The following is a 23409-nucleotide window of genomic DNA, read 5'->3' on the forward strand; positions in this document are numbered from 1 at the left end:
CCTTGTCTTTTCACGTCTAGAAACACTTGTGTACAGGCACATTATAAATAACTTATCATATCATGTGTCCCAGACCTAAAATTCTCTAATCGGCTTGTTGGACAGACCTGGTTCACTATCCTGTCATACTGTCACGAAGATTTACAATGTGCTCGTGACTCACTCTTAGTTCATTGGACAGAATTGGTTCACGAACCTGCCATATACTCTCATGAAGAGGATTTGTACTTCTTTCTTGTGGGTGCAGGCCTCGACCATATTTGTGTGTTCACGTCTCCTCCAGGGGTTCCCTTTTTGCCCCTGCTCTGTGGATTCTTGTCTGCTCTCTTCGACTCTGTTAGGGTCCCACCAACCACCCTGGCAACCCAAATATCTTTTGTGTTCTCACCGGCATCCTCCGGTCGGTCTCCGGCGTTCTCTGCTTCACTTTTCGTCATGCTGTTGCTGCTCCGCAGCCTGTGGTTCCTCGCAGGATGTCTCTCTTCACTCGACCACGCGGTCCAGCTTCCTTGCACGCCTGGACCTCCGCTTCACCAGTTTTCCAGTTGGTCTGCCCACGGCAGACTGGATAGGGACGCCTCTACCTTCTCGCCAGTGTCCCGGCCACCAGCCTCTTCAGTCTTCGGTCCTGACAGCTCAACTGCTTGCGGCTCCTTCAGGGATGGCTTGACAAAAAAACACACCCCTTGTTTTTTTTTCTACTTTTCATTTCGTAGTGGGGCCTATTCCCTTGCAGAACGCTAGAGCGTTGTTCTTGGTTCCATTGAGCTTTCTCTAGGCTTCCACGCCTCTTCTTCCCAGTACTTTGGCCACTGTCATGTTAATCTTCATGTGCTCGTCTTCATCTCAACAGATTTTAGGTCACTGCCACTACACAGATACATGGAGAGGTGGGTATAAAACTGGGTTGTACCACAGGTATAGGGTTAGGAGAGGTGATTAGGAGGTGGGTCATACTGCTGTCTCCCTAGATGTCTGTCCCTGTCCCCAGATGGAGGAGTCTCTCCCCATGAGATCCTCCCGCTGTGTACCACCCCCAGGGGGACTATCGGGTAGCGGCTCATTTCCCTGGCCTCATGGGAAGGGGCTCCCTTTGGGGAAAAGTCACCACATCTAGGGATTTGTCACAGCGGTCAAAGCAAAGGCTTCAGCAATAACTTTTCAGCGACCCGTCTCCTGAGATGTAATGAGCAAGGCGCCTAGCTCAGCTTCTCCCTCTTGTAAACATTATTGCTTAGACACCAGCTCCAGGTCAGAAGCTACTTTTGGGCAAGTAGTTATGAAGAACATATTTGCTTCCACTGCTCAGTAAATAATTTCGTCATCTTTCTGGGTGTGTTGAAATGGCCTACACGTTATGGAGGAAAGGGCTTGGGGTGTAGGAGTAAAGGGTTGCTCACCATAAGGCCTAATGTACTCCTTGGCTATAGTATCCTTTCCTGCACTTGACCCTCGATCCATCTGTGTCGTAAACTTGGTCGACAGTCGCCTCGTTTCCAACACGAAAAAACCATGGGGTGGAGGGAGACACTTAAGATGCACAGGAGGGTGGGCGTTAGCATAGCGTGATTTGCCTCTGAAGAAGCACCCTCTCTTCAATTTTAAAAGGCAAGCAGGTTCTGGTCTTGTCCATATGCAGCGAAACCCATGTATGTAGGAAAGGGGACGATGGACCAGGAGCACATTAGTCACTAGGGTGTTTTTTTTTTTTTTTTTTTATCATCTTGATCTAGACCTATATCATTATTTAAAAAGCAACTTCTGCTTCATCCAAATTATTGGTAGTTCGGATCATAATTGCCGAAGGAGATGAATTTTCATCCGAATTTCTTGTAAAAGTGTAAACTAGGAAGTTAAATTAGAGCACTGTGGCTTTTGGCCTTATTTTGGGTAGCACTTTTTTACTGAATCTTTGGATTTACGTCTGTATTGCTGACCTATTAGCGAGCACCAATTGAATATGTTGTACACAATTTATGTCTTTTGAAATAAACAATATCTAGTCTGGCTAGCCACATGTGTGGGACGAGGTATTGGGGAAGCGCTAATGGTACTGGAATACAGAGAAAAATGTTTTGGCAGCTTCTGCTCCTCTCTACAGCCCCATTCCCTTTTGTGTTCATCTGCTGTGTGGATGAAATTACATTAATTCTGTTTTTATAGGGTTATTTTCCGCGGCAGTTGCTATTTGACCTAGTTAATACCATAGTAAAAGGTCCCGTGTGCTAACCATGATGTACGTTTTCAATCAAAACAGTAAGTCGATTAGCCTTTGCTGTTTCCCCCCATAGAGTGAAAGCTAAATGATTTGACCAGTTTTCCATAGCCTTTTAGGATGTCTTCTATGTCGTCTTGGTCTGCCCAATCACTCTATTCGGAGGGATGATGTTTTAAATTGCAGCATGTATCCCACAGCTTCCTCTTAATAGTTGTAGTCAAGTTATCTCCAGAATGCCGAATATTTGCAGCCATTAGAAGCAGGCAACATGTTTAGTTATTAATCAAAATGTTAAGGAACGGCCATGGCAACCTTGCCTGGGAATGAAATAAAGGCCACAATTAAGCAAACGGAGAGGAGCTGCATCTTTAAAACCGGAAACTGTGTTTCATTGGTAGTACACATTTGGCCAAAGTCCATAAATATATAGGCGATGTATTGTAATTTCGATCTGTTGTATGTATCAAGTTATAATCTTCTAACACGCGTTCAAAACAGTATGGCATGCAGAGCAAATTCGATTCATTACATGTGCTTGCTCCAGACTACCTTTGCTTCACCTATGTCGAATGCATTTTCAAAAAGCAGTGGTGACATTTCTCTCTTGAAGCACTTTTCTGGTTTCTGGTTTGATTTAAGAAATGTTGACCCACCCTCTATAGAAATCACTGTCTGGCACTTGACATGGTTTCTTAATCTGGTTATTTTTGTTGCAAATCTGTTTAAAACTAATAGCCATTATATCGCATTTGTGCTTATAAACTGGTTTGAAAAGGCCAACAAGCAGCTCTGCCATACATCCTCTAAGGATTTATGTGTTATGGTTAGAGGAGTCTTTCAATTGCAGTTGTGTTAATTTCCAAACTGTTTTCAGCTACTAAATTATTGAGAATCCCTTCTGGGTTTTGCATCAACGTCTATTTAAAGGATATATTAGTCTGCAAAGAAGTCTTTGTCGTTTGAGTGTTCATTTAAAAGGTCCCGATCATGCCACCATTAAATGTGCTACCTGAAGCCATTCAAATTGATTTTCAGTGTCCTTATTCTGGGTGGTCCTAAGGATGCTTTATAAGAATGATAGTAGATACTGTATACACCTTTATTGTAATTAGTTTTTCACCCTTTTCAAACCAGTTTCTTGGAGTACAATTTGCGATTTTTATTTTTTTAAGAACTGTCTGTGAAAATACACTTGCATGATCCACAGTACTTGGAGCTATATTGACTGATCAATTGTTTTGGGGTGTGCTTGCCTTGTCTTGCTCTTCGTACTACAATGGTGGGAATGTTACTGACTGATGGGGAAAGCAATGCACATTGTAATGGTGTTGTCTTTCATGATAAGGTCATTCGTAGTTTAGTTTCAAGTTGTAGCATTTGCCAAGATGCATAATCAACATTCAGAAATAAAACTACAATTTGAACTCTTAGCTCATTTGCAATACTTCTTAAATATACCAACAAAGAAATGTTCTAACTATTATTGTTGGTATTAATTGTAATGAATTAGAAATGTTACTGTTTAATCAGTAGTATCGAGGGGCATGATGTACATTTTCTCCAACTTAAAACTGGGTTTGAAATTAAGATTTGAGGCGTATGAGCTTAAATCCAGCTCCTGGATGTCTGGCATCGCCCACTAGGCAGGAGCTTCTGCTTGGGAATCAAGAGTAGTGAGTACTCAGGGCACCGCAAATCTCACTTGCATATGATATGCACACTTTACATTTTTACCCCTTAAATATGTGTACTAGACATGTTCGAATTCTTCTTTATTAACATTCTCGAGTACTATATAGTTAATGTCACTTATGCCTGTTTGTGGGGAACCAGTTGGCCTGGGGAGCCAAAAGTAGCTCTGCTAGCTGTTGGTTTCAAGCTAATCAGGATCTTCGAGTCTAAAAAAGGGCAACATATCTCCCAGCAATTACAAACCATGGTGTCAGCAATTTAAACTATTTAAAATGATAGTTTTATGATCTTCTATTAAAAAGTTGACAAAATGGCACAATGTGTACATTTAGTCTGTTTTCAACAACTTAAGAATTGATCGGCAATAGAACATTCACAATGGAACTCTCACACCAATTAGTGTAGCAGGTTCCAGAAATCCAAAACATTCAGGCTGAACCCTAATCTTTTCTGTTTGGCATCAATGACAAAGTGGGTACGCGGTGTGTACTGCTTACATGTATACAACGTTTACTGCAAGGGTTGCTTTAATGCAACACTTCTATACTCCTGCCTCTGCAAGTGTCTACATACTTAAGTATAAATAAACTCTAATCAACACTGCCATTATTTGCAAGGACTAAGGTTTACCTCAACTCAAAGAATCTTTGCTGCTAAAAACATTAGATTTTTCCCTGTCCTGTGTGCATAGTATCCCCCTTAACTGGTGTGTTTGCACAAGTAGACAGAACGTGCATGTTAAGTGTTGGATTGATTTTCATCAGGCAAGTTATTAAAGGAAAGGTACTGCCTTGGCGCAAGTACTGTACAAAATGAAGCTCTCGGTTCATAAGTGACTCGGTCGGCTTCCAACACATCAAGAAAATGTTTACATCCTGTAGTTATTGGTGTCATTCTTGGCCCTAGTATGTACCAACATTGCTACAGATTGATTTTATTTGACCCAAACCATTGTTGAAAAGATGCAAAGCTAGTAACAATGTTTGTGCTTTAGTCATGAATCAGTAGCCATAGATGGTTTAACCCCATAATTGTTGCACATTTCTTATTTTTAAGTAGGTTCTTTAGTGTGTAGCGACCAAATTTGCAGTTCTGCATGAATGTTAAATAGGCCTCACAATTTCTGCTGCATTAACTACAAATGACCTTACATTGTGGTGTTTTAACCAGCTTATACTGCGCTATGCTTGAATCACGGCTCAAATGTTATCTCTAAACAGCTAACCTATTTCTTTCCCTTTATTCACCTTTTCCACCTACTGTATCATTGCATGACATGCAGGGTCAGTTTTCTGCATGACTCCCGCTAACAGTATTGGTAGGTTCCAACCTTTATCAATCTTTTTTGTACTGTATGAAATACTGTCTGTAAATGTATTTTAACATATAACTGTATGGGTTGAAATCATTGTTGGGAACCTGGTTGTGGGTTTTTTTAAGTAGGAGTTCCTGTGAGTTGTATGGCATTACTTCCTACTCGTCAGTGGGTGTAGTTCCAGAAATACTTGAACTGTTGCATTATATGCTTTACATGTGTCCGTGTAGGAAAGCTACATTTCATCTTTGGTGTTGTGAAGTTTTCTGTTTGTGCATTTATCTCCTATTTTCTGTGTGTTCAAAAACGTTATCAGGGTTTCCCAGAAGCACGCACTCTGGTCAGCTTCTTTAAGCATTTGTCTAAAACATACGGTGTTTCTAAAAGCAATTGCTCTTCACAGTACACTTTTCCCAACTACAATATCGACATTCGTCTCCCTAGAACTAAAAATAAATTGGTAATTTCATCCTAATGAAAAACATAAATAGCAGTTCTGCTGTTAATATTTCTATTTAGAAAATACTTGTTGACCATCTTTGTTATAGTCTCAACAAAAGCAAAACAGGTTGTAATGTGCTGGAATTGTAGGCCACTAATGTCTGGCTATGATGATTGATGCACATTTTAAAAATCTCAGAAGATTTTATTGCTCTTAAAAGCCACCAAATGTTGTTTTTTAATTTTGAAATAATTGCTGAAAACTTTGGAACATCACTGTTTAGTTGATCATCTGCTGTATTTTGGTTGGAAACATCAGTCTCTGTCCACTCCTGCATCATGGGATCAAATTAATCTGGACTTTGTTTCTTCTTTTAATTTTCTGGGAATCACTGATTTTCTTTTTTTAGTTTACAAACTTCCTTTAATTGTACTTGTAATGAGCTATTTTCCCTTTTTATTTCTCTCCCATGCTTTCTTGCTTTGCATTGTGATTGCATGCCATCTGCTGGTTTAACCCGTGATGGCTTGCTGCTGCTGTGTGATATTCACCATGCCAAAAACCACTTCTATTTCCATAATGCTACACCCTCCTGTTCATTGCTTCCATGGTTCCCCTCCTGAAAGTACCCATGATGCACAGCGCTACGTCTGCCACTGTCTCTGCAGCAACAACTCCTGCAACAAGTGTCCCCTTCGCCGCAGCAGCCACAGCCAATCAGGTTTGCTCCTTTTAAAGCTTTCTTTCACAAATCCCAAACTCTAAATGAGTGCTGAAATTTAGAAAAAAAATTCTCCTAAGGGAATTTTTTTTTCATGTTTGCCATTCAAATTTTATTTTCAAACTAGTCTGTGGGCCATTGTTAATGGACGGGCTGCACTTATTTAAAGTTACCTTTTTACTGCTTTGTGGATGTGGTTACCTTTTGTGTCGCAATATTTGTTTTCTTACCTAAAACTTTGTAATTAACATGGCTGGTATTGGGCTTGATTGATTTTAGTAAAGCAACATGCCTTCAGTTTTACAAGTGGATAGGAGTGAGTGGGGAAAAACACATTGCTAGTGCTTGTGACACTCCTGTATTTAATGTGGTCATCCCAGTAAGCGCATGTATGAAGGCCTGTGTCAGTATTTCCTCATACAGTAATTATGTCCCAATGTTAGCACTTTGATCACATTTATGCAAAAGATGTTTTTGTCCTTCCAGTTGTCAGCTAATACTGTGGAAACTGTGGAATGTATTTCAGGATGGTGGTGGGCATAGGTTGGGGGCGGGAAGGAGCTAACTTAGCTGTAGCGGAATTGTGTTGGGTGCATTTATACGGTCGTTACCATTAGAGCAGAATGGCCATGTGCGGTAATGCCGGGGAGCCATGTGGGGGTCTTTTACCCTTTTTGACCAATTAGAAGCATGCAAGGAACATAGTTTGTATCCACTTCAGAAACTTCAGAAATGCAAGATGTTCGAGTTTGCAGTGTCATCGTGTTAGCTTATTATGGGTTGAACTTATATCGCTGGGCCAGGTTTAGTCCTCTGCGCTCACAGTCCATGCTTCAGTATGTACTATATGATGTCCATTTTTGTAGCTTAGGCCGACCTCCAGGGTATATTGTTTGTGTTTAAAAATAGGTGTTCAGTTTTATGGTGCTACTGTTGTGAGCCGAGAGTTCAGCACAATGAATCTCTACTTGTTTCTTTTTTTAAGCGTTTTTTGATGGAGACAGAATGGTGAAGGATGACATTTGGGATAGGAGAGAAGTAAAGGAGACAGCTGATGTAGGTAGTATGCAATACCTTCTATGTGCTACTGTACAACAGTTGTGCTCCTGATTTGAGACCACGCAAATTTTTACTATGCCGCTTATGCAAAATTATTAGTATGTCAAAATGTCTTGCTAGAGGAGTGGAAGGCCCTAAAGTTGAGGAATTGACGATTTAGGCAAAAACTGATCGGTGATTTTGGGTGGCTCATAGGTAGAAAATGAGCAAGTGAGGCAAAAGACTTGGCAGAGCGTCCCTGACTGTGTTGCTAAAAGAAGATCCTTGACTAACCGTGCATGGCAGCTTTTCCGTGGCAATGTAATCAAGTTGTCCTTTGGTTCTGTTTTGTGTGCTCCCAAATTGTCTGTGAAATCTGCTTTCAGTTAAGAAAATATAGTTTTAAGGGTACAAACTTAAGTTGTCCTTGCATGGCATATCATGTTCCAGTGCACACACAGCCTCTGATACATACGCTGGTGGTGCAGATTTCACCCGTTGTCAAGTTTTGCACTTGACATGGTTTTGATTTTCTACTATCTCTCTGGCACACATTAGTAATTGTTTATAAAAAAATAAAATATGACCTCACTCTGACTGCCCTGACAGTCTGTTTACAGAGCTGTAACCATGAGGTCAACCAGTAAAGTAGAACCTTTGCTGGCTTGTATTTACCATTGTATCCTCATGCTGCTGTCCTGACCCGATGGGTTCACACAGGTTTGCTGCTTGTCCCAATAGTTATCTGGTCCGGCTAAGCTACTAAGTGCTTGGCAGGATTCGCTTCTTCAGTGGCTGAAACTTCAGCTAGGTGGAGACAATGATTTTGTTCTTTAAATTGTCTTTTGTCTTGCCATTAGGTTCATTAAGACCAGCACAACACTTATGGTGTAGTGGTCGGACCATAATATTCAGAAATATCTTTTCCAATTGCTTAGTCTGTAGAAGTCTTTGCGCTCTTTCTTTTTTTTCATATCGCCCTAAAAGAGGATTGTCCTCATTTGGTTGGTGGCCTCAATATCATGCAATTGGTACCTAATCAAGTCCTAGTGTTCTCATTGGACCTATACTATTCAAAGAGTTTAATGAATTTTCTTAATGAATTATAGAAGTTAAGTCTCGTTGGTAAAAATCAACCTGAGTATGTGCTCAAAATTTTTGAATAAATTGTACTCCTTGAACATTGGAAACCTGACTGGACACTCCAAAGTTTTCCTTTTTAAGAGGGGGTTACCAAGAATGGCCATCTGTGCTTGTGCTGTAGTAGATTGCACAGAGAAGTGTTGTTCACTAACCAACAGATGGAAGCATACCATAATGCTTCACGATTCCTAAGTAAGGTAGCGACAAGGAGCACAAAGGTAAAATGTTTGGGTAGCGAGAAATGCACCTAGTCCTGGGGTCTACAACCTTTGGCTCGCCTGGTATTTTTGGACTACAACTCCCATCATCCCTTGTCAGTATAATCAATGATGTGATCCTGGGGGATTGTAGTCTAAGACATATGGAGAGTTGCAGGTTGTGGACCTCTTACGTAGTCCAATGATCCGCTAGGTTTGTCTTTTTCAAGGTTGGACTGCATCAGGCAGGTGGTCTTGGCATTTCCCTTTGAAGCGGAAGATTTAGTGCATCAAACCGCTCAAAAGATTGATGAGCATGGGACTACTTGAACTGGACCACTTGACAGGCTGCAGGCTCAGTCAGGACAGACTAGGGTGAGGAAGGTGAACAGGTCTGCAAAACCTTCTGTTCGCTCAGTCATGGGTCTGGTTGTCTTAAAATATATCAAATGTTTTTGGATGTAATCCTGAGCAATGGCAGTGCCATAGGTGATGACATTTGGCGTTGAAATGGTTCTGGTGGAGGGTTTATTTCAAGAACTCTATAGAATTGGACCTCTCCGCACACACTCGCCAGGGGACCTATACCAAGTCACCTACAGGAACGGTGTCCTCACTCTGGGTACTTGGCTGTCCTGGTCAACGTGTTCTTAATGTAGGTGAGTTTTAAAGTTCTTTCAGGTGCGGTCCCTTTCTTACGCAGGAACTGTAAAGTGTCTCTGTCCTTTGGTAAATGTCCTATGGAGGGGGGACCTCCAACAAGGATCAACAGAGTAGTGCTTTACTACTCTACTTATAACCAAATACTAGCATTGGTTGTGGTGTGTTCCAAGCCTTGTGCTTGAAGCAAGTTACAAATTCCTGTGTCTACCCTCTTTGACTGCTGTTCCCAGAAGCCTCCTCTCCCAGGGAGTCACTTTGGGGCAGAGCAATGCAGTTATGTGAAATTGCAGAAGCAATCCTATCTTTACTCATAGCTTCATGGCTGCATAGTTCCAGTATGTTCGACCTCCTGGAGAACAACGTCTCTCTAGTTACTTTCTCCTTGCCTGATCAACCCCTGCAATATAGGCTTCCGTTTGTGGTTCAGCCCGGTTTTTAGCAATGAGCCCCTACACCTGTATGTAGCTCACTTAAGGGTCAATATGGGTCTTTCCTGTTTTTTTTAATTTTTTTTTTTACTTTCTTTATTGGCAATTTACTTCAACAGTACAGAAAACACCAAACATCCCCTGCCCTACCCCCACCCCCCACCCGGGTGCTTCACAAAGGCATGATGGCATACCACAACGCATCTTTAGACACTTGACAATGGGCACGCCCATCATTCGGCAAACCCGGACCAGTACATTGTGATCGATAAGTTCAGCGCTCCCCAAGTGGCACTTCCTGGAGTAACCAGACATACCTCAACTTCCGCTGAATCCCAAATCTGTACATCAACACAGTACCGCAGTGGTTCATGAGTGGACAACAACTAATAGACAAGCTATTTCCCACTGGGGGAATCAGGGCAAAGTCCCTGCAACGGTAGGGGCCCGGAATCTCCTCCATTCGGCTTCTTGAGAAGATATAGCGTGTTAGCATCCCACATCTGCTTATCGCCCCAGCACTTCCCATTCATTGTGCCCCATCTTGTTTCCATAACATGACAGTACAGGACATCCTCACACCATTGGAGAAATGTCGGGCCCCGCTTCCTACCCCACCCCATGGCCACCCGACGCTTAGCTAAAATCAGGAGGAGGCCCACCAACTTCCTGATACCCCTAGGTATTCGCTTGGTATATCCCAGAAGAGCAAGCATGGGATCAGGCGTGAGCTGCTGCCCCACAATGTCACCCAAAACCGCAAACACCTATGCCCAAAAGCGCTCAAACTCCCCACATTCCCAGGCCACATGCAGAAACCCTGCCTCCTCATGCCCACATCTAATACAGGCACCCGACCTATAAGTTTTCAACTGAGCCGGAGTGTAATAACACTGATGTAGAAATTCGAAATGGATAAGCTTGAAATTAGTGTTGACAGCTCCCTTCCTTGTCATTTCACAGCAATAGTTCCACACGTCGACCGGGATCTCCCTATCCAATGTCCTCTCCCACAGTTCCCGGGATGACGCCTCGGCGCCGAGTCTTCCTCCCAGGGCCACTGCATATATTTCCGATAGGACTCGCTTCGCTATACCACCCCTTATTATTTTATCAAGCAATGCTGCCACTGGGAGTGAGTCAGGAAAGGATGGGAGCAGCCGCTGTAATATCACCCGCATCCTATAGTACAAGAATATATCCAACCGCAAGAGGGCCCCTTTCTCCTGCAGTTGGGCAAGTGAGATAAACCTTCCACTCGGGAACAAGTTGGCAAACCTAGTAATACCCAACCTCTTTACCATCACCACCTATCCTGCCTCGCTAGACAGGGGGACAGAATGCCACCCATGGGTGCACGCTCCCAAGAGCGACCAGGCCCTGCAAGTCGATTCCACCAAGTTCTGCGGCTTCTGCAAGCGGCTCGGGGCTGTCGGAACAACCGACCTCAGCAACGCCGGCGACGCGATGGCCCTCTATCTCCACATGCCGGCGCTCCGACGCCATCCCATACCAATACCGGAGATAACTAGCCTGAGCTGCCGTGTAGTATAATTCAAAATCCGGCAGAGCAAAACCCCCTTCTCGAACCGGCGCAATAAGCTTGTCCCAGGAGACCCGAGCCACCTTACCGGCCCAAATAAATTTCGTCACTAGCGAGCGAAGGTCCTGAAAATATTTTTTGGGCACCCTTATAGGCGCATTAAGAAACACATACAGAAACCTGGGTAGGATGGTCATTTTGATTACTGATATCCTACCGTATAGATCCATATAGATTAAGGGGAAGGGAATCCCATCGCAACATAGCCAATCTGGCCGCCTCAAGGGCCGCCCCATAATTACTTCGAAAGATCACCTCCTCCTCCCGGGCCACTGTAATCCCCAGATAACGCGTGCTGGCCAGGTCCCACTGGAATCCCCACGAATCCTGAAATTGACACACCCCACCCGTCAGCGGGAATATGACTGACTTACTGGTATTCACCGTCAACCCCGAGAGTTCACCGAACCGCTGAACATCTTCCATAATTGGGTCTAGATTGACCTCCGGATGGCGAACAAAGAGGACCATGTCATCCGCATACAACAAAATCACCCCTCTGAGTAAACAATTGGACCCCGCGGTGCAAGGGCAGTTCGACCCTTTCAGCCCAAGGTTCTATTGCCAGGGCGAATAGCGGAGGGGATAACGGACAACCCTGACGTGTCCCCCTGCTCGAGAGGTATCAATCCGGTAAACCGCCCATTCACCCTTACCCTAGCTACCGCCTTTGTGTACAGAAGTTCCACCAGGGAGAGAAAGAAGCTACCCATTCCCATCCTCCGTAGCACAGTGAACAAAAACAGCCATTCAATAGAATCAAATGCCTTAGTGGCGTCCAACATGATGGCCACCACAGGTTCATCCCTCGGCAATGCCGCCATTAAGCCAAACGCCCTCCGCAGCCCAAACGAGGTCGACCGACGAGGGATAAACCCCGCCTGATCGGCCCTCACCATAGTCTACATCAGCGGCACCAGCCTTGCCGCGAGGATTTTAGCTAAGATTTTGTTATCAAGATTGATAAGCGATATTGGCCGATACGACGAACATTCTCCCCCCGGCTTTCCTGGCTTCAACACAACCACAACCGCCTCCCTGAGAGAGTCTGGTAACCGACCCGTAGCAACTGCCTCCTGATATACTCATAACAGATATGGGGCAAGCTTATCAACAAAGCATTTATAAAATTCAGCCGTAAAGCCGTCTGGACCTGGGGACTTCCCACCCGGCAGTGATTTAATAGCCTCCACCACCTCCTCTACTGTCAAGGGTTTATTCAACCACTCACTGTGTTCCTCCGAGCACCAGTATAGCCCCACCTGATCAAGATAGGCCTCTATATCAGCATGCGCCACCTGACACTGCGACGCATATAGGTGAGTGTAACATTTCTGAAACTCACAAACTATCCCCTCATCCTCAAAATGATCCACCCCTTGCTCATCCGTAATCAACGCTACCCTGTTCTCTTGACCCTGCAGCCGGGTGGCTCTAGCAAGCGACCTCCCTGGGGCTTGACCCTCCCCATACTTCCCGGGGGCTGCCCTGTCCCACATATATTTCACCTCCCGTTGAGCCAGGACATGAAACTCCTGCAACTTCTGCATAATGTCCCCCTGCTGCTCCTTAGAGGGAGAGTGGGTTCCCCCTTGCAGGGCACGCAGCTCCCCCTCTATCTTAGCCAGATCCTGCTGTATCTCTTTCAGAATCCCCACCTCCTTTGCTATACACTCCCCCGTATCACGCATTTGAATCCTTCACACAAGACGCCAGCCGAGCCCACCGATCCATCATTGACCTCAAAATACCCATCTATGGCCCTCGCTAATTCCTCCTTAAAGACCCCATCCAGGAGTTCGTCACTTTTGAAACGCCACAGAGGCCTCTGCCCCTTGACCCCCCCATACGGAGAAACAGAAGAACGGGGGCATGATCCGAGAGAGTGCGAGCCATGATATCCACCCCCCTGCAGACCGACCCATTACCGCTTGGGACACCAAAAAGTAGTCTAACCGGGCAGCTGAATTATGTGGTGTGGAGGAATGCGTAAACTGGCAAATCCCTGGATGCCTCACCCTCCAAATATCTTCAATGCCCCACACCGCGAGCATGCCCCGGATTTTCTCAGAGCTCTTGCTACTCAATCGCGCTGAACTGCCCAGCCGGTCCTGTAGCGGATCTAAAACAGAGTTAAAATCCCCTGCCCATATAATCTCCCCTTCCGGGAGCTCAGCCAGCTGCCTCTCCACCCAATCCAACGAGTCCGTGGTATCCACGTTTCTCAGGCTCCTCCGGCTTGGAGGAGCCTGAGAAACTCAGAAAGAAAAACCGCAGCGTTTTCCAACACAACCGCGTTGTGTTTCTGCCTGCTGTGGCTATCACTTTGGGTCTCCGGTGCTCCCAGGGGACCCAAAGTGATAGCCACAGCAGGCAGAAACACAACGCGGTTGTGTTTACATGCCGCATAGTGTTTCTGCCTACAGCTGATTTCCTATTTGGGGCTCTCGGGCTCCCCGTGGGGACCTCAAGTGCCCAGAGGACAGGGAACTGGTGGACCTCCTCCTCGACGCTGTGTGCATGACGTTGCCTTTGATTCTTGGTCCTTGGGTATGTGTTTAGTGCAGGCTGTAGAGTGAGTGGGGAGCCCGAGAGCCCCAAATGGGAAAGCTGTTTCAGGCAGAAACAACGCGGTTGTTTTCCGCAATGCTGCGTTGTTTCTGCCTGAATCTGCTTTCCCATTTGGGGGTCTTGGGCTCCCCGTGGGGAGCCCGAGAGCCCCAAATGGGAAAGCAGATTCAGGCAGAAACACAACGCGGTTGTGTTGGAAAACGCTGCGGTTTTTCTTTCCGAGTTTCTCAGGCTCCTCCGAGCCGGAGGAGCCTGAGAAACTCGGAAAGAAAAACCGCAGCGTTTTCCAACACAATAACGTTGTATTTATGTTTGCGGTCGCTTCAAGAGCGACCGCAAACATAAAAACATAAATACAACGTTTTTAAAGCTGCGGTTTTATTTCTAAGTTTTCCGGGCTCCTCCAGCCCGGAAAACTTAGAAAAAACCCCCCAGCTAGTGCTTATTTTTTTAAAAAAATAAATAGCACTTACCGAGATTCAGCTGCAGCTTTCCTGCTCTGGTCTCCGGTCCCCGTCCTCCGCGTACAGCACTAATGAAGGGAAAGCCACCCAGCGGTAGCTTTTGTTTACTACAGCTGGCTGGCTTTTCCTTCATTAGTGCCGCAAAAGCCAGCACAGGAGGGCATCCATTTCACAAAAGGATGCGCCCATGTGCTTGCTTTTGTGAATTTTGAGCTTGAATAGCTCAAAATTTTACATAGGAAGTTTTAAAAAAGAGAATGCTAGTATTTTTTTTTTATGTTGCCTATCTATTTTTTAAATAAAATGTTTTACTAGGCCATGCCTTTAGGGACCGAAAGACCAAGCACTGGGCCCATCACGCCATGCAGGCCGAGGCCGAAGGCGAGGGGGAACTGATTGATTCCCAAGTGCTAGCCGCCGACCCCAATAGACAGGCCGGCAGCTCTGTTACGGGGACGATACCCGGCGACAGTAGCACTCACTCTACAGCCTGCACTAAACACATACCCAAGGACCAAGAATCAAAGGCAACGTCATGCACACAGCGTCGAGGAGGAGGTCCACCAGTTCCCTGTCCTCTGGGCACTTGAGGTCCCGATTGCCACACGACAGGCCCCCAAAGTCGAGAGACAATGTAGACACCATGTCTAAACCGTCAGCCGAATGTCGGAAGACGTGGATTCAGCACTCATTACCGCCGCAGTTCGACAATCCACCCAAACAGCCAAAGGCACCAAAAGCTCAAGTATAGCCCATTTGGAGCAAAAGCATGTCCCTGAAAGCCTACTTAAGGTGAATAGTTCTGACACACTCCTCAAAGGGCCATCACTCTCATGAGGAGAAGTCTAGTACACCTCAAAGGGAAAAACTCTGTTTCCCAGGGAGAGGATACCATAACAGCAGCCTTGAAGAACAAGGGCAGCCTGCACCTCAGAACCTGGTGTCCATACCAAGTTCCTCTCAATGAACCTCTCAGGACATTGATAGGATTGAGAAGAATGACATTCATGCAGACCTTTTTGAAAGAAATGCCCAGGCTGTCCAGAATTTCCAAACCACGCCATCAACTACTGCCGCCTCATCCTCTCAGCCCCTAGCAAAGCGGTCCCGTCCTCACACCCTTCTTATTTCACCTCAGCAAGACCCATTCCATATTGATCTATATGATCCAAATACAGACACTGAGGACAATGATACAATACAGGAGGCAGACCAATAATACGACAAAGAGGATTTGTACAGATTACCCTCTCCCGTTAACCTAGACCCACCAGTGGCAGATTTACCTGTGGACAATCAACCACTGTATAACGATATGCTCATGAAGGTAGCTGAGCACTTTCAAATTCAGACCCAAGAAACATAGCTAGATAAAGATTTTGTGGACGATATTTTGGGGGAAAGGAAAGCCGCCACCCAATTTATACCAATCCTTCAGTCCATTTAAAGGATGATACACCCTTCTCTGGAGACCACTAACCAGTTGTGGGCAGTCAACCTACGTATTGAAAAACTGTTCTGCCCTGCACCCACAGACCCACTGTACATCAGGGGGCAGTTTGGACCAGATTCTCTTGTGGTGACCACAACTCGAAAAAGGGCAGGAGCGCCTCTAGCCTCATCCGAAGTGCCCCTCGATAAGGAAAGTAAAAAAAACTATAGACTCTGGGTAGAAAAGTGGCCACCTCAGCAGCCTTTCAAACGAGGATTGCAAATAACACCACTTTGTTGGCAAGCTACAACTGCCACAAGTGAGGTTGCAACCCTAATGGCATCAGCTCCAGAACCCCTCAAATCTCAACTGTCCCAACCGTAGCAGATGGCAAAGCGGTATCAGCTGCATCTTGAAAAACAATTTAGATGCCGCAGATAATGCAGGCAGGATCATTGCTGCAGGAAACACTCATTAAACGCCATGCATGGCTTTGCAAGCCTATGTATCAAGTTTGAAACTAGACAACACTCCTCAACATTCCAGTGGAACCCAATGTCATGTTTGGGAAGGCCGTGGAGGAGTCAATAAAATCTGCCAAGGAAGAGTGTGACACTCTGAAATCACTAGGCCAGCTAACTAATAAGCCACCAGGCCGAAGAGGCGGAAGCAATTTTCATTGATTTCGAGGTCAAAGCTCACAAAGGGGTTCAGGTATGGCCAAAGTCTGGGTCATCCTGGGGAAACAATTCGGGATAAGCCTCGTAAGGTTTTCAGAGGGGCCAACGACTATCTCGTGGCCGGGGAAGGTCGTCCACTTCGACAGGTGGAGCTCCACCTCCTAAACAATGACCACCCGCTTCAGGTCCTCTCCCATGCCTCTCCAGTAGGAGGGCGTATAACACACTTCACCCACGCCGGGAGGGAATCACTTCGGACAAATGGGTGCTATCGGCCATAGGGAGCGGTTATTGCGTGGAGCTACTTAAATGACCCTCAAACCATCCCCCGCGTCAAAAGACAACCACAAAGGATGAACCACACATCCTTCTCATGGAGAACGCAACGCTGTTACTGGAGGACGCCATAGAAATCGTCCCAGCGAACCAGGTAAACAAGGGTATCTATTCAACTTACTTCCTTGTGCCAAAAGATCTAACAATGCACCCAGTATTTGACCTATGCCCTGCAAACACCTATGTCAAGCCACAAAAGTTCTGCATGACAACACTACAAGAAGTAATCCCTCTACTAAAGTGGGGGGACTACATGGCAACACTGGATATGAAAGATACCTATTTTCATATTTCAATGTTTCGAGCGCACAGAAGACTCTTGCGTTTCAAGATAGCAAACCAGCACTACCAATTAAAGGTGCTATCCTTCGGAATAGCATCTGCTCCAACGGTATTCACCAAGGTACTGGCGGTGGTGGAAGCGCCGCTGCGCAGGGAGGCAATCCCAGTGTACCCCTACCTGGACGACTGACTGATTACAGGGGAGGCACCCCAACTTTGCAGGAAAAACACTCAAAGAACCACAAACCTTCTCTTCCAATTGGGCTTTGCAATAAACGAGAAAGAAATCGAACCTTGTGACAATATGCAGCAGCCAGACTACTACTCAAACTATCAAGAAGAGAACACATCACTCCTGCTCTAAAAACACTACACTGGCTCCCAGCAAAACATTGCATCACCTTCAAAACAATGTGCATAACGCACAGGGAAATCGGCGGACAAGCCAACAAGATTCCTCAGGTCAAGCAACGAAATCCGCCTGGCACCAAAACCATACCTCAAGAAAAAAACTCAGTCACCTTCTTCTACTACCACTTAGCTGCAAAAACCTAGAACAATATCCAAAAAGAAATGAGAAACACCAAACATAACGTAAAATTTAGGAAATTACTAAAAACCTGGCTCTTCAACCCCAGAGACTCAAACTGAAACGGAAAGGAAAAGGGATGACTAAAACTAGTGGACACGGACGGTTGTAGGTCAAAGGATCGAAAACAAAATGCTTGAATGCCTTTTTTAGACACCAAAAAGACCGAAAAAAGGGACTTTTTTTTTCTTTTTCTTTTTTTAATGGGGGAGTGTTCCCCCAACCCTCCGTTTTCTTTTATTAAAAAAACTTTTTATGCACACTAAACTTAAAAAATAAATAAATAAAAACATTCAATCCTTTTTTTCGGTCCTTTTGGATTCGAACAAAAGGGCATTCAATCCTTTTGATTCGATCCTTTGACCGGACACCGACACGGACCACTCCCAGAGCCGACTGGTAAGCTCCCACGGCACCCGGACAAGTGACGCCGAGTAAAGAGTGGAACTCGGGCGACACCCATGGAGACTGAGTCAACAACCCCACCCTAACCCCATACAACACCCGCACTCGCCCATTAGTTGCCACCAGGTACGACAGTATTGTGAAATTGGCGGGATATTATCAAACACCACAATAACTGAGCTGTGGACATTGGCAGGTGCACTGGCCGTATGAGTGGTAAGGGAAGACAGGTAGGGCTTCGAGGGAGGCGGGAGGAGGAGGGGGCCAGATGTGAAAGGGACCTTGAAGGCCGGATGGACCCGGATCAGGACAGAGTCGCAGGGGTGCTACCGAAACCCATCTGGGGAGATTACAGAAGCCGAATCCCACCGCCTCAAGTCAGGATAGAGATGCCAACTAACCAACTTGCACTAACAATTTCCCCCCTCCGCATACATCTCTCAAACTACAAACCGAACACAACCACAAACCTACTGCAAAACAAACCACACAAACTTCACTACATTACAACAAAACAAAAACACACATAGACTTGCAAACAGTACACTACGACTACTGACCGCAAACACCCAGGCCCAGCCAACGGACCCACCGGGCTGAGGCCGCCAACAGCACATCACTGCTCTTTGCACTTTTCCAGCTTCCTCCCACTAACCCCCTCCCCTCCTCTTTAAGAGCAGCAAGAGCGCCAGGGGACCACTCCGGTGGTGATAGTGCACGGGACAAATGTCCTTTAACATTAACAAGCACAACCCAACAGTTCCTAGGACCCGTCATAAACACGAAAGAAGGATTAGTCTTTCTATCAAAGGAAAGAGTTCAGAACATCCTACTGCAAATACCTCTGTATCAAGCCTGTCACCAGATAAGCGTACGCAAAGCAATGCGTTTGCTCGGCATGCTAGCATCTTGAATTTACCTGGTCCCACACGCATGTTTGCTAATGCGGCCCATGCAGGAGTGGTTGGCGAAACAGTGGTCTCAGGCAAGCGGTAAGTGTGAAGATCTAGTGGTCGTTTCACCCACACTAGTAGAAAACCTACTCTGGCAGACAAAGGAGAATCTGTTGAAGGGGAAACCCTTCGGTAGTTACAACAGACGCGTCACCCTCCGGGTGTTGGGGCACATCCCCTTCATAACACAGCACATGGTTTTTGGACTCGCATCACGGCACAGAACCACATCAACCTGCTAGAACATCTGACGGTATTCAAAGCGCATCAAGCATTCGAAGCACAGCTAACAAATCAGTCGGTACAGATCCTCAACGACGGCACCGCCGCAATGTTCTACATCAGCAAGCAGGGGGGGCACACTTTCTCCAAATCTGTCCAAGCGAGCACACAAAGTATGGAAATGGGCACTCAAACAGTGGATGTTCCTATCTTCCCAACACGTTCCACAGGAACTCAACACACTAGCGGACTCGCGGAGCAGAGATCCCCTACCAGAGGAACACGAATGGCAATTAGACACAAATGTAGACCACATCTTCTCACAGTGGGGTTACCCCACGCTAGACTTGTTCGCTACAAGAGAAAACGAGCAATGCCCAGACTTCTCATCCCCGTTTCTCCAACCAGACTCCAAGCGGAACGCCCTATGGATGAGCTGGTTAGGGAAATTTGCTTTGCTTACGCTTCCCCCCAGTCCCCCAACTCTTCTAATGAGCAGGCTGGTGAACAAGATTCACAGAGAACAAAAGACGCTCATCCTAGTTGCTCCTATGTGGGCGAGACAACCATGGTATCCACATCTGCGCAAACTGGCGCTGTGCGAGCCCACCAAACTCCCGTGCCAGACCAGCTTACTGACACAACACGGTGGAATAACAGTACACCCTCAACCTCACTCAATGAACTTGGCAGCATGGCTCCTGAGGTCATAGTTTGGACATCTAAACCTTCCACAGAGGTGTATTGACATCCTCAAGGAAGCTGGTAAACCAAACACCAGACACTGTTATTTCGACAAGTGGAGGAGATTAGCAATTTGGTACCAGTTTAAACAAATAAACCCTGTAGAATGTACTCCATCCCACATTCTTCATTATATGCTCCACTTGTTAGACGCAGGGTTGGTATTCAATTCTATTAAGGTCCACCTGGCAGCTTTATCAGCTTACACCACCTCTCAGTGTAAAGTAGTGTGGTGGAAAGTCCCCGTCATCAAAGCATTCATGGAGGGAGTAAAGAGAATTCACCCTCCAATTTCAAACGCACCGCCAGGCTGTGATCTCAATGTATTTCTTGCAAAGCTCATGGGACCTCCCTTTGAGCCTATGCATAAGGCAAATCTTAAACACCTTAGCTATAAAACTTCCTTCTTAGTGGCTATCAATTCCATAAGAAGGGTCTGTGAACTTCATGCATTGTCAGTGCAGGACCCTTTTTGTCGTCCACAAGAACAAATTGGTTTTACGTACACACCCTAGGTTTTCACCTAAGTTCATCTCCATATTTCACGTAAACCAATCAATTGAGCTACCAGCCTTCTTTCAGAACCCAACGAGCTCAGCTGAGAAAAAAACTCCATACACTAGATGTAAGGAGGGTGGTCCTTTACTATGTAAACGAGACCAGACCACTCAGGAAAACAGACCAACTGTTTGTCTCCGTAGCAACAGGCAGAGAAGGAGACTGCATTTCCAAGAATGGCATCTCCAGATGGATAGTCAGGTACAGTACATACTTTCACTCAGCATTACTGCATTGACACTCATTCCAAAGCAGATACACAGGTGGGACAAGCGGCTCTAAAACATCTATTTGCTGCTGAACCTTCTCACAATTCACCACTTTCTCCTAAAACTGCTTGCTAATTATGCATAGCATGTGATATCAGCAGATTTCACAAGCCTCAGAAGGGATGCGTAAATGACCGTAATCGTATTTCTGATGCTTGTATCTGCTTAGATTCACATGCGCCCACCCTTCCTCCCCTTGGAAAGAAGGTGCATAGATGTTTATATGAGCTTTATCTGATACATATCTGCTTTAATACACCTGTACTGGCGCTACACTTCATGCTACCTCATCTCAGAAACAATCTGAGGGACCTAGACGCTTGAAGGACCATGGGTACAGTGGACTTCACACTAGGGATAGTATTACTGGCACGCCTGGTCGACGTCTCTTTTCGAGTTTCGAAAACTGTAATACTCTGCAGCTTCCATTAGATGTCGGCCTATGCATAGCATGGGAATCTAAGCAGATACAAACATCAGAAATACAATTACGGTGAGTAATGTATCATATATGGTGACTCTGCACATGTGACCTCCGTTCCTTTTTTCCATATATTCCATTCGCTAATCAGGGACACGCATGTCAAGCTTACTTTTTCTCTGACATACCTACTCAGTCTAAGGCCTCGGGCTTCAAGCCATGTGCGGAGTGCGACTGCGAAATGTGCACCCGATTTGTTTATATTGCTTAGGCAGGGTCCACGACAACCAGAATTGTGAGTCGTGCCAGTCCAAGCACCCCAAGGCCCTCTAGCATAGGGCAGCAAAACTCTTCACTTGCTTCTACAAGCCGAAGGGTGAGGCTTTGCTGTCTCGTCCAAGGTAGCACTGGGTAGATCGACGCTCTGAAGCTCAGGTGACTCCGCGCATGGAAACGGATAAGAAGCAGCATTGGAAGAAGTCCAACTTCCGTAGTGAGTCTTCACACCGACATTCCTCTTCCCCTCTGAAGAAGAGCCACCGCTCCAAGGGTTCTCCTGAGCAGCCGGCGCAGGTAACTTTTCCCCACCCAACTCTTCACAAGGGGACTATGGACTAGGAGTACGTTGGTCACTACAGTGAGTAACGTATAATTACTCCTACTGTATGGGCGATTACATCAGAATGAAGCCCTGGGGAGGAGAGTTGACCCTCTTTGGAAAACAGGTTTCTTAAAACTGCCTGGCCGAATGCTGCATCTGATCTGGTGCTGGCGTCCAAGCAATAGTGCTTGCGAAGGGCTGATGGAGAGGCCCAAATCGCCGCCTTGCTGATTGTCTGCCATTGCACGTGCCTTTGGAAAGCCACAGACGTGGCCTTGGCTCTGATGGCATGGGCATGCATGTTTCCTCATAAGATGACATCCAGGCAGTGCAACACTTTCTCTGCCTCATCCTTTGGATTTGGTAAGAAGGTTGGAAGTACTATCTCCTCGTTCAGGTGGAAGGATGACACAACCTTTGGGAGGAATGAAGGGTGCATCCTAAGCACCACCTTGTCCCGGTGGAATGTGGTATGTGGCTCTGATGCCATCAGGGCCTGGATTTCACTACTCCTTCGCACCAAGGTGAGGCCAACAAGAAGCACTGTCTTGATGGTAACAAGCCTGATGTCCACTGATGCCATGGGCTCAAAAGGTTTTTGGGTCAGGGCAGCAAGCACCACGTTGAGGTCCCAGACCGGGTGTCGTCACTTGACTGGCGGATACAATCTGGTCAGGACCCCTGGGTGTTTTTTGACCACCAGATTGGAGGAGGAGAAGGTTATTTCCGGACTTTCTATAAGCCCCCATGGCCTTGAGATAAGTACGGCAGAAGTATTTGGCATCTAGGTGCTTATTCATCGGTTGTGTAGAATGTGGCTTTACCCACTCCTTCTTGACCAAGGATTAGACATCCTTTTGGCGAGGAATGCCGGTTCTTGTGGTTGAGCGGATGGTCAACACCTCTGGCAATACCACCGCCTCTAGTTGTTCAACATGCGGCTGCGAGATCCCCAGATAACGTTGGCTAGCCTCTCGTGGAAGGCCCTGGCTGAGGAGGAAGTGTCCTGGTCCTCATCGTTGTCTGTGTCCTGCAGGTCAGGTGCTGCTGGTGGAAGGCTGGAGGGTGGTGCTGGCAGCAGTGGCTGAGGCGACCTCATGAGGGTGAGGAACTGCTCGAAGAACCTGTCCTTGCATACTGGTGAAGATCTCACTGACGTGGGATTGGGTCCTTGGACCTGGACCTGTACCTGTTGCTGTGCTCTCGCCGCCCCTTGCCTCCTGTATTGAGGTTCTGTGAATCGCCCCTGTGCGGATGCAGTTGGGTATGAAGTGGACCAGGTAACTGGTGTTGACCAATCCCACCTTGACGTGCGTTCCGAGTCCTGCGCGCTGGGATGGGAAGGCCCTATAAGCGCAGCCATTTTGTCTGGCCAGGTGGTCATTTTATCCTGTACTGCGCCCCGTGCCTGCTGCGTGGTGA

General features: G+C 46.2%; 1 protein-coding gene across 13 annotated transcripts in view; it reads left to right on the forward strand.

Annotated features, from left to right (window-relative positions):
* Nucleotides 1-23409, forward strand: part of MBNL2 (muscleblind like splicing regulator 2) — a 914045-nt gene that overhangs the window by 721773 nt on the left and 168863 nt on the right. For 4 of the 13 annotated variants that reach the window (XM_069640638.1, XM_069640637.1, XM_069640646.1 and 1 more), the window contains one exon: nt 5193-5228. The exons of 3 other annotated variants lie outside the window; for them this stretch is intronic. In XM_069640638.1, the coding sequence (XP_069496739.1) occupies nt 5193-5228 (36 nt within the window). Of the gene's footprint in view, nt 1-5192; nt 5229-6293; nt 6389-7373; nt 7445-23409 lie in introns of all 13 variants that reach the window. 6 more of the 13 variants (XM_069640641.1, XM_069640647.1, XM_069640643.1 and 3 more) reach the window with 4 other exon arrangements.

This window comes from Ambystoma mexicanum, chromosome 7q, assembly GCF_040938575.1.
Source record: "Ambystoma mexicanum isolate Mex_15411 chromosome 7q, UKY_AmexF1_1, whole genome shotgun sequence".
In the NCBI taxonomy this organism is placed as follows: Eukaryota; Metazoa; Chordata; class Amphibia; order Caudata; family Ambystomatidae; genus Ambystoma; species Ambystoma mexicanum.